This window comes from Anas acuta, chromosome 8 (assembly GCF_963932015.1).
Source record: "Anas acuta chromosome 8, bAnaAcu1.1, whole genome shotgun sequence".
Lineage (NCBI taxonomy): Eukaryota > Metazoa > Chordata > Aves > Anseriformes > Anatidae > Anas > Anas acuta.
In genome coordinates, this window is record NC_088986.1 from 3141202 (window position 1) to 3153428 (window position 12227).

A 12227-nucleotide genomic window follows, 5' to 3' on the forward strand; every position below is an offset into this window, starting at 1 on the left:
AGATATCCAAGGTTTCTCCAGCAATTCAAATAACTATTTGCTGTCATCAAAACCAAACCCCACCAATTATAAAAACTTGGGCTTTTAAATACAGACCACAGTTCTCTTTGAAAAAAAATTATCTTCTTTAAAAAGGAAAAGCCAAGCTGTCCTGAAATTCTGGGCTGTGACTTGAGGCTTTTTCCTCCATTTGAATTTAATTGAAGTTTCTAAAGGGAAGTCATCTTTGTGAGTTGTTATCAAGCACAGGCTGATCACTATCTTCACTTCCTAACTGTAGCAAAGACAGAGCACCAGCACCAGCACATCTTTCTACTCCTTCTATTTGCAAAAATGCATAGGGACAAAAATTCATTGATTTCTTTTGCTGCTCTTGCAAAGCTATCACATGGACACACAGCACCTAAGCACCTGCAGTCCCCTGTGTAGTCAGATGTGGATTTTCAAGTTCACCAGGAGTAATGAACCTTAGGGTCAGGCTCACAGTTCAGTTCAACAACTGAAAGCTGTGCTCAATTGGCTGAATACAAATTTCTCTGTCACTTCTTGAACATGATACCAGAATCCACGGGTTGTTCAGAGCAGCTGTTGATGCACGTCCCCATTTGAAGTTGCCCCCTTTCTTCCTTTCTAACACTCTCTGAAGTCTTTGCTTGTAACTTCCTCAGAACCGTGGAAGGTTGGATGAAGGGCCTTGGATTAGATATATTTAATTTCAATGGTATCACCCAAGTCACTTCAAATGCTCCTTTTTCCCCCCAAACAGCTTTTTCCACATGGCAGTTCGTAGGAAGTTGCTTTTTTAGTCTCTCATCCAGCTGGATTTCTCATGACCTGAGATATGTACCTCTTCTGGAATGTATAAGGCTTCAGAAATTAAAACGCTTCCCAGAGACAGCTTTCATTTGCAACAACTTCAACATATAACTACAGTCCTCTCCCTCTGCCTGCACTTCCATACAGTTTTTCCCTTCTTGTTAGATAGTGTCAAGAATAAAACGTAAGCGTATTGTAAAAATCATCTTTCCTGGTCAAAATTGCTGGCATCTTCAAAACTGGAGTATTTTCTTCTTACAATCTCTTCCAGATTTCACGAACTCACAAGGGTGCGTCCTGTGCTCTACCACCCTTCAGTAATGCATCACCTTTATCTTCCCTGCTGCTGGATGTTTTTCTCCAGACGTCTTTAAGCTCCTGGCTAGCATCATCATATCTTCGGGTTTTTGAGTACTGCTGCAAGGCAAAGGGAAGCAGTTCTGCCCAGTCTGCAGTCTTGCAGATGCAGCTGTTAAGTTAATTGCCTGTAGTCTGCTAGCAGAAAGTTTCAGGCCTCATGCACATTGCATCCTAAACCATGTTGCCTTTGTAACAGCACTGTTTAATCATGGGTTTGCCTGGCCAGAATTAGTATTTAATACCTCTCCAGGAAACACAATTTAATAAGAATTTCACACAACTGGGCTTAAAAGGAAGTAATACATATTTTTATAAAACATACCTTTTGCATTAAACTTTTTAAAAGCATTTCCAGAGTTTAGTCAGAGCCTTAAATTAGCAGTATTTACTTTAGCACCATTATAATGAAGTGTCCATCACCATGTCCAAAATAAGCACCTATCTTTGGAATTTAAACTTGGCCACTAAATTCTACTCGGAGGTGAAATCTTATACATCGTATTTCAGTATGAATAAAATTTGCAACTAAGTATTTCAACCTTTTAACAAAGATATATACACACACCTATTTTATAGCTGCAAAAAGCTTTTGCAGTGCTTTGTAACTTTAAGGGCTTTTTCCCCTATGAAAAATCAGTTTAATCAAACAATGATACTTGCTTATTGTTTCATTGAAGGCCACTGATTCCTTACTCGGTTTGAAAACCATGCCCATTTCATATCCTGTAGGTCCAAGGAGGACCAGCACTACCAGATGGTATCAAGGGCAATATCCAGCTGCAAACAAACAATATCTGCAGCATTTAAATGTTGGTGTCCCAAAACACACTCCACGTATGAACACCTTAAGCTGTATTACCCAGGGTAAGGGGAGCTCGGACACACAGGAGAACAGAGAAATCTGTAGTATCCTTGCTACGTGATGCACTGGGTAATGCAGTGCACATACACCACGCTGCCTCTGCAAGCAATCAGCACAGGCCCAGCCAGGAGCTAGGAATTCCAGGCAGCAAAGTATTTGCCCGAGCCGGGTGCATCTGCACCATACTCCAGAGTGCTCCAAGAAAAGGGATTATGAGGTTGGCACAAGGTGAGAAATGAGGGGGCGCCACGCATACACATATAACTTGGTTACAAATTCCTTTAGAAATTATGGGGTTTGGAGAATTTATGGAGAGGCAATGGATCTGTATCAAAAAAAGTCTGGGTAGATTGTGGAAATGGCTCAAAAATTCAGTTAGATCCAAGCTGACTGTTTGGAGCACAGAGACCACTAAGGCATATCTAGATAACGTACCTTGAGACTAAGAGAGTTTGTTAGCTCTAAGCCAGGTAAAAGCAATTTCAGTTCCCCACATAAACTGATCCTGGCACTGATAGACTGTATTTGCACAGAGTGAGGTATTAGGTAACAAATTCCTCCAAAAGTTCTCTTTGCATCAGGGCAGACATCTGCTGCCTGTGACACAAGATAACCCAACCACAAGCCATCAGGAACTGAGTGCAGAGATACCGCTCACTCCAGTAGAAAAAGAAAAGACTTTATGCACAGAAAATTCCACTGTATTTGGAGAAAAAAAAGGACTGGGTTAATGACACAGGACAGTGTGTGTTCCTCTTCTAGTCTCTGGCATAGCGAGCCCAAGTCCTCCTGGCTCTTCTGCCCCTAAATACATCCTACTTCTAAGTCCTTAACTTTTTCCTCCAGTGTAAATACAAATCAATATATGCTTTTCCACTCCAACTGCTAAAACAATGCTTTGATAACCTTAAATCTTAGCTACTCAGTCACCTCTGTTTTGGCTTCCCATTTCTGGGAACATGCAGAAGTCACAACAAAGGATGTCTGGTTATAAGGCTTGGACAGAAAAGTAAAACAGAATGGAGCATAGGAACTGCTAACATTTCTCTCATTTCCAGGTTGTCTTTAATACTGACAGATCTTACACAGTCATAGCAAAATTGTTATTCATTGACAGCCATAATTTAGACTCCTCTATTGCATCTACATATCTAAGAAACAAGGCATAAGGATAATTTATGCTGACTTCAACACAAGCTGTAGAAATTCACCCAGAAGTTCCTGTAGATGAGGCCAGAAATCTGTAGAGGATTTGAAGCATGCCTTCTGGAAAGACCTCCAGCCTTGATTCCCAAGTCAGCTAAAAACCAAAGCAAGCCATGCCTTTGTGATCTGTCGCTATGCCCAACTGCCTTTTACTGCTAAAAACGCACGCCTAATTTCAACACCCATCCGGCCTCCAACTCCAGCCATCAGGTTTTATTGTGCCTTTGCCAGACCAGAGATTCTCGTCCTCCTACATAGGTACGTAGTCAAAAACTTCCCAGTTCAGCTAGAAAGCTCAGGACAAGCAAGCCAGAAATTGCACATCTAGAGTCTGAACTCTAGTTTCCAACAGTAGGACAGGAGGAGGCAGTACTCAGCAGTATCGGTACTACCAGATAAATCAGTTGGGTCTCAGAAGGAGCAGACAGCAAGGAGAGGCTCACTGCCAAGTGGGAAATCTCACAGGAGACGGACAGAAGTTGTGCTATGCTTTCTGCTTCTCCAGCACTCCAGGAAATATCAGCGACCAGCAGCACTACAAGCAGGATAAGCAAAAAGGAGCAAGGCAGTTATATGGCACTTGGTACATGGTTGAGACGGATGCTCCGTGTGGAAAATGACTTAAAAACAGAGATGTCACAAGATGTGATTCCCTGTCCCTGCTGCTGCAGTTCTTCAGCAAACCCTACTCAGTCAAATCTTCTGAGAGAAGATCCTGTGACCTGAGCTGCAGCCAGCAAGAGGCCAGGTCAAGGAGCTCAGGAGGTGGGTTCCGATCAAGTTGCAGCAGTGCCAGAACAAGGAGCAAGTAAGCATCAGGGATGATGTACAGGAAACTATTTTGAAAAGACTGCAGAGGTGACAGCCTAAGACCTGCGAGGGCTGGAAGGAAGATACGACTGAGGCAACACTGAATCACAAAGCAAATGTGAATTCCCAAGAGGGTAGAAGCTGACTCTGACTTGTGGCAGAAGGAGAAATGCTTCATCGCCATGCTGTTCACTTTGCAGTTTGGTTCAGGGGCCTGACAGCAGAGGAGGATGACAGAAAATTGCAGGCAGAACACCTCACGTCAGCAGAGAGGGACGAGGGATAGAAAGAATTGGTGAACTGGAGGAAGTCAGCTCTGCAGAGCTGATGAGATTCATTCCAGAGTATTGAAAGGGCTGCAATGCCACCGCATGTAATCTTGTACGTGTATAGAAATACACACTGGATTAAAGGCAATTCCAAAGAATCAGAAGAGATGCTGCAAGATATTCTATCCACCTGATGTATGCAGGCTCTGCTTCTTTTCAGTCTGAAAATTATCCTTCTGTTTTTGGATTTCCTCATTCTTACTGTCCACACTAGTTTCAGTCCCTACAGCTCCAGGGGATACTAAGGCTGGAACAGTTGGCTGCACTGCGAAAATAGATGGGAAAAAATAAATCAGACAGATGCTGCAAAATGTAGGAAGTAGTAACACCACCTCATTAACTGCTTTTTTGTTTGTTTGTTTTGGCTACGCAGGAGTTTGGCACACAGTTTTCCAGAAGCCCTCGTTTCTCTCTCATTCTTCCTGAAGTGTCATCTTCTACAGAGTGCCCTTATGAAATCTAGGATCACGTGAGATCTAGCCCTAATTATTAAATCAGGTCATTGTCAATGGAGCAGAAAATAAAATTTATTACTGAAAAATGGAAGGGGCGGGGAAAAAAAATTAGAATTACCTTTACCTGAACATCTTTCTGAAGAAATGGTAGAAGAAGGTTTCCTTCTAAGTAAGGTAAGGCGTACGACCTGTCCTGTGTTACGCAATGCCTCCACCACTTCTTGGTTGGTATAATTCTGTATATTAACTCCATCAACCTAAATCATATAACGGTAACCAGGTTACATTCCTATGCTGTCCCATACACCATAAGTAACGTCCACATTTTGTGCAGGAGTTATAAGGCTATTCACACCCAAGACGTTAGTACTTGCAAAACAATCTTATTAAAATCAGTTACATTTCAATAATCAGATAATTTTTTCAAAATACATTTTAAAAGATAACAACAGTAATTTCTTCTGTGTTCGTAGGCCATCATTAGAAAAGTAAAAAAGTGAATAGGCTAATTCTTTAATTCAGATCTTTTAATTTACACCCAAAACACTCTGTTTACCCACTCCATTAGATCATACATCAATAGGGGTTTCTCCTGAAAAACTGCAGATAAAAGCAGAAGGTTTATCAAATTTTGCTGTCATAAAGGAAAAGCTGACTTTGGGAGGTCCAGCCCAGCACACATGATTTTAAATTACTTTGTAATTTATCTCTCTATATTATTTCTTAAAACAAAAAGATGGTGCAGTTCATTCCTGTTTGTACTGTGAATGCAAAATTGGCCATTATTCAATTCATTCCTATTCAAAGGTTTTTAATTTTTCTACATATAAAGCTTGGGTTTTGAAACCTAAATTGTGACTATTAATATTTTGATTGTATCCACACTATGCTACACTCTAATTAAGGACCCTAAACAGTCTGCCACATCTTGCAAAATCTTAACCACCCTCAAGTCCCACTGAATTCAATAGAAGCTAATGCTTCTCTTCTTTACTTTAGGCCAAAAGCCAAGATTCTCCACTCAAACATTTTAATCCAAATGCTTGCCTCTTTCATAGTTAACTACTATTTAATACTTTGTTGAACAGAAAAAACAGTATTTTAACCACAACCGAAAAAAGCGACTCATTTCTGTAATAATTCAAAATAGAACTCTTCAAGATCTTTCATCTGTTCTACCTAAACAAATATGAATTACCAAATTCTGTCCTCCACAAAGCAGAGAAAGTTTAATTAGTATTAGAGAGTCTTTACTAAGTTGTTTTTCTTCTACTGAGACATGTACTGAACTATCAGTTCCACAACACATAAGTAGAACTTTTACAGCACCAATTACTTACCGCAACAATTTTGTCATGAACGTGAATTTGGCCGTTGTGGTCAGCAGCACTACCAGGAATTATATTTTTCACAAAAATCCCTGAAGGTTCTGTTGGGGGTGGAAATGAAGAAGAGAAACAAGTCACTAAGCTAACCTGTTTCTTTTCTAATTATTATTATTATTATTATTATTTTTACTTCCAGCATTTTTCACACGCTTTCATCCATAGTTATGATCCTGCAAAGACTGACATTTGCACATTACTACTTTAAACAGCTTGACACAGAATAACTGAGGATCTCTGATGGAAAAACAAACAAACAAACAAACAAAAAAACAGCACTGGTACTAGCACCTATAATACACTGACCTCAGTAATTTTTCTTTAAAGGGGCTCACAAAAGGCCACCTCCTCCATGGATTCACCCTTGTGCCTACAAGGCTTTAAGCCACAATCACCTGAATTCCATGCTGCATTTGACTTCAACAGGACTACCTAAGCTAAAAGTATGTGCTTAAGTACTTTGATCAAGACTTCAAGCATCCTCATCTAGCTAAAGAATTTAGTCCTTTAAATCTTAATGAAAAGGGATTAAAAAAAAAAAAAGAGAGAGAGAGAAACATGGCAATCAGAAAAGCTGTCCTTTGTCATGTTTGAAGTTTGATTATTAATTCTAAGTAGGAAATTAAAAAACAACAACAACAACCAGTTAAAACAATCATCAGTTGAAACAGTAACCCTTCCCCTCCACCACCAGCACCACCACTCCCCTCCCTACCCGCAAACAAATAACAGTGATCTTTAATCCTAATGAACCTTGACACTTCATCCATCCTTTTGGGAACACTAAACATGCAGACACCTGCCCAGCATGGTTTGTCCATGCTCAGGAAGCTCCTCTGCTGGTGCTTCAAGGCCACCTTTTCTCTTTGCCTCACACGTGCACCTCCCTGACCCACTTCCCAGTGGTCACCACACCGAGATTCCTGAGTGGCAAGCCAACAGGATCTCCTGGGAATTACGAGGGCAGCAATGCAACCCCAGCTGTGTCGCATTCCCAGGATACTTTCTTGAGTCCCATGAGGAAGGGGAAGGAAGAAAAAGCAACACCCCTTCATGTTAAACCAGATATTCAGTGAGTCATTTCTGAAGGTACTATCATTTGTGGAACCAGTAAGTGAAAGATGAGCAAACAGCTCTAATTTAAAGTGGAGTTACAAAAAAAGAAAAATAATTCCATGTTCCTATATCCTAGCACAGGTATTTTCATCTGTTCCCTAGGTTTAGAGACCGCAGCAGTCATCCACCAGAGAGGTAAATCACCTTGTGAAGGCGGCATACACATCACATACATCTGAGGTTCTCTGCATCTGCCTGGCAGAGGGATGGACTATTTAATCTGATTGATCATTTCCATTCTAGCACCTACAATTCATTAAATAAATGAAAATGCACATTGAGCTATTTTGTAACGATGCCATATGAAACTGGATGCAAACCAGGGACACGTGATACAGTGGTTTTGATATTCTTCTTAAAATGTTGCACCCAAATTATGTTATGTACCACAGGGCAAAAAAAGGAACAGTGTAGGCAGGAACCTGCCTATGTTAGTGTCTGTATGTGCAAGAGCAACCTGGTACAGTTTAATGTCTTGCACAGTAACAGCACAAGTATGTAAAATTCACAGTCCAGTCATCAAGTGAGACTCATTTTATAATGTAATTGCAACTCTTTAAAAACATTTTGTGGGTCAATTTCACTTTGCACTAAGTCCTTCAAAAATCTTCAGTTTGTAGGTTATACTGTTTCAAAGAAGTGCTCTCCATTTCCCCTGTGGTGAAGGAAGAGTATTTGAAAAGCCTCTGTCCCAGACTTGACTAAATCCCTCAGAACTCACCTAAATCACATGTGCCAGCATATCCAACAATTGTTATTCCCAGGCTTTGCCCATTCTTTTTTATAAGTTCAACATCATAGGTCTCAAAAAGGTTGGCATTATCCTATAAATAAAACACAAGACAATTAAAATATACATCTCTCATCATTTCTTGGTACCACTACAATACTGCAGGTTCAGATCTTTGTAAGTAAGCAGGGATTTCAATTTTCCCCTTTCAGAAAGGATCACATTTGCAAAGGAGATGCATCTGAGATTTTATGAAAACATGGTGTCATCCAAAGTCATCAACTGCTTTCAAAATTCTTGGCTACTCTTTTCTCCACGTTAACTGTCAGAGGTATCATATTCACATTTCGTTGAAAACAAGAGTTTTTATTAGACTGCTCAGGGGCCATTTCCCCTTGGATTCCACTGCCACTTGGTAACAACACGCTTCCCAGCCAATCCCAAAAGACAACAGAACCTGAGTGCCCTCTGAATTTCACCTCTCCCTTTCACGTGTTAGTCCAGATAAACAGTGTCATGAAGCCACTTGCTCAAGCAGCTCCTGCTGATCAGTTAAGAAAACGGGTATAAATCCACAGCCTTATCACATCACATGTTCCTGCCAGAAAAAGTGCTGCTCATCTCTCCTTGTCGTTGCCTACTGAGGAAGCGAGGGGCAGCAGGAAAGGAATCTCAAAGCAGACAGGTTTGATGCCCTGACACGAAGGAACTCACGAGTATACGCAGCAGTCACAGCTCTACTGCAGCAGCAGTTGCCTAAAGTGCAAATAAGTGAGACCATGTAGGTGCCTGAGCTTATTCGTGGTTTTTATGCTACTTCCTAAACCACAAAACCATACCAGAAGTCAATCTTGCACACATCAGTTTAACAAGTTTGATTTGATCTTACTCCAATTTGAACACCACCAAACTGCAAAGAGCACTAGAAGCCTCCAACTACCTGAAGGAAATGAAAAGCAAATTATTCATTTGCATTCACTGAAAATTAGTTTTAAGACCTAACTGAGGAGAACATTAATTTGTAAATGCTTTGTTGTTGAACTGATGAGAAGACTTCTTATAACAAACAATACTTAAAGAGAGAAGCACATAACATGATCCGTTCTCTGAACACTCTGCTTACTGCAGCTACCAAAATACCCTAGGAGGCACTACCTATGATTAAAATGTGATTCAGTCTTACAGTAGAGAAGGGTATGGAGAAAGCCCCCTCCAGAGCTGGCTTAAGTCCTACCCTTCATTGACAAGTGAAAAATCAAAACTGCAGGACAGCATTCAAACAGGCCACCCCAAAGACACTGGTGATACCAAAGAGAAAAATAATCAAGTGCATAGATCTGGGACTGCAAGTGACAAATTAAAATACATAAAACTGTTTGTTTTCAAGGACTAGGTATAGCCCAATGGGACCAAAAATAAGGAGGTGATCACAGTGAGGTCTGTTAAAGTGATGAAGTCAATAGGGACAGTATCAATGCTAACAGGGAAAAGAAACAGTTTCTGGTTTCCAGGTCCATTTAAGAGAATGAACAAAATAAACTTAATCAAATACTTGCCAGATGTCAGCTCTGGAAGGACCTATGTTAAGAAGTAAGCCAAAGTTACAGTTGTACCTATTTCACCTTTCACTGAAGTTAATAAACTGCTATCTCCTTTCTTATCACACCCACCTTCACTAGCCAACTTATTAACTGCTTTCCAACTCTCTTGCTCCATAAGACACTGATGGGGATGAAGATAAATTTTGGTGCTCTGTCCCTTATCTTTAGGAGAGGGAATCAAATCAGCAAACAAGCCTATAGCAACATCTGAAATGGAACTACGGTCTTGAGAGTCCTGCTGTTTTGGCAATCACAAGTCCTTCATGGTCATTGCTCTGGTGCTACAGAAATTTCCCCTAACTCATGTTACTGGCAGAATGCAAAACATCGAAGTGTAATCTGGAAAATCAAAGTGCAGAGTTGTAAACACAATCAGCTCCGGTAGGCTGCTAATATTGCCTTCAGTATCTTTGAGAACATAGATAATAACAGTTTTCTCCTACCCATGCACAGACATTAGTAGTTTCAGTTACTCTCTCCTGCAGGAGACTCAAAGGAAATCAAATTTTAATACAGGGCTAGGGAAAAAAAAAGCACAAGATAACACATATTAAAAAAGCCTTTCTGCTGGTTTGTAAAACAGAAATGGAAAATCTTTTCTATTTCAAAGCTCACGGCTAGTGAAAGTACTCAGAAACGAGAGAAATTAGATTATAGGAGGAAGTTCTATTGTGAATTAACAGAAACTGAAAGGTAGACCGAGAAAATCGTCAGTAAATTAATAAATATGTTCAGATTATTAAACAAGCCCACTTTTAAGACTCTGACCTTAAAGTATGTAGATTACCCCTCTTTCATTTCTCTGCCACTCAAGTTTCCTACTACACTTCTGAGAAGAGTTTGAGAAGGACCCAAATACTTTCACGACAGCTTCAGCCACAATAGCATATCAGAGAGATGCCAGACGTGCTCTGCTTCCCAAAGCTGATGGCTGCCTTTGCAGTGACTGCCCAGTAAGCACGAAGGTGAATTTGTAACAATGACTCCTAGTCTGACATTTAAAGATGGTGTTTAAAAAAAAAAAAAAAGCTCTCTTCACTCATATTCAAGAGACTAGATAAGAGAGAAAAGGCTACTCAGATTCTACACCTAAATCTAAGCAGCACAGTAGTAGCAGATGGCGCACAAGCACAGCTTTGTTTATGTTTCAAGACCTACTGTACACTTAGTGTAGCATTTGTTGATTTTAATTACTCAAAACTGAAAAGAATGACTTCAAAAACAAGAGACTTTGATATGACCATGTTAAGATTTGCTAAAACAAGTTTCAAAATTTTTAGATATATTTCCTATCACAGACAGTAGTGTAGACTATGAAAACATTACACTTATGTTTCATAAAAAGATGATAGTGCTGAATAATTCTGGTTTGGCCATGGCACTCTGGATTTCAGACTACGGAAATTCATATTCAGGTTTTAAATCCACTTACAAATGATTGATTAGCAAAAATGTAATGAGCTAAGAAGGAGAACTAGAAGCACCATTTATCGATAATGGTCATGGTCTTCACAATTAAATCAGCCACTTTGAAATAAATTCCATAAAGCTGGTCATTCTGATCCCAAGATTATAGGTATTAACAACATATAAGAAAAAGGAGAAAATTAGAGGAAGCAGGCCTAAAATAACGATCACTTAAACTCATACATATGATATCTGGGAACTCAAAAGAGAAGAAGCATGGGTTCTTCACACCCAGAAGTGCCAAGCTTGCTCTTTTCTCCTCCCTTCTAATCACAAGCCACAAACATACTTAAAAACACCATAAGTAAACATCAGGTACTTACGTTTCCATTCTGAAAGGGAGGTAATGTACTAACGGGCCAGCTCACAGGAGCTGGCGGGCTGTCGGTAATTTCACACTTGGGGTCTCTTGCAACTATCATCCTAACAGAATTCCCACAGTTCCTCAGCACTTGTGCAACTTGTTCGCTGGTCATTCCCTGCACGTTGGTCCCTCCAATCTGTAAGATGTGATCTCCTGTTCGGAGCCTCCCATCCTTGAAACACAAACAACATTGTAAAAAAAAAATTTCCAGGCTGTAAATAAAATCTTTTCCATTACCAAACTGAAAAGGCTGGTATTTTCTTGACAGCCAGTGCAGGAGGACACTGTAAAATTGACCGCTACCACAACATATTAAATAAGTGTTCACATAATTAATCACTGTTTTTTTCCACAGTAGTAAACAGTGATAAATCAGCCTTTCCAAAACTAAGATACACAGGCTGAAGGCACTGTTCCTAAGAAACTGGCTACTTCTCTCATTTAGGAGAAAATAAAGCAAGCACGCTGTTTTAGAATCTCATGGGCTGTTATGTACTGAATTTTCATGGAACAATCCACGTAGAATAGGGGTTAGAATAAAAATCACAGCACTTTCATTTAGGACTATTTAGTTTCCCAGAATACTGCTATATTAACCTGGCAATTACTTTCCTATACGCCTAGCTCCAACTCCATCAAGAAACTCCGCTGAAAGTAACAGGACTCCACACACACAAACCATTTTTAACATGATAATTATAATTCATGGTCTACATCATCATTTCT

The 12227-nt window shown here is 40.0% G+C and overlaps 1 protein-coding gene across 9 annotated transcripts in view; it reads right to left on the minus strand.

The window, feature by feature from the left end:
- PATJ (PATJ crumbs cell polarity complex component) overlaps positions 1 to 12227 on the minus strand; it is a 145984-nt gene that overhangs the window by 120524 nt on the left and 13233 nt on the right. For 7 of the 9 annotated variants that reach the window (XM_068690720.1, XM_068690728.1, XM_068690723.1 and 4 more), the window contains exons 9-13: positions 11461 to 11673; positions 8061 to 8163; positions 6179 to 6267; positions 4963 to 5095; positions 4514 to 4648 (exon numbers count right to left, since the gene is read on the minus strand). In XM_068690720.1, the coding sequence (XP_068546821.1) occupies positions 4514 to 4648; positions 4963 to 5095; positions 6179 to 6267; positions 8061 to 8163; positions 11461 to 11673 (673 nt within the window). Of the gene's footprint in view, positions 1 to 4513; positions 4649 to 4956; positions 5096 to 6178; positions 6268 to 8060; positions 8164 to 11460; positions 11674 to 12227 lie in introns of all 9 variants that reach the window. The other 2 variants (XM_068690726.1, XM_068690725.1) reach the window with 2 other exon arrangements.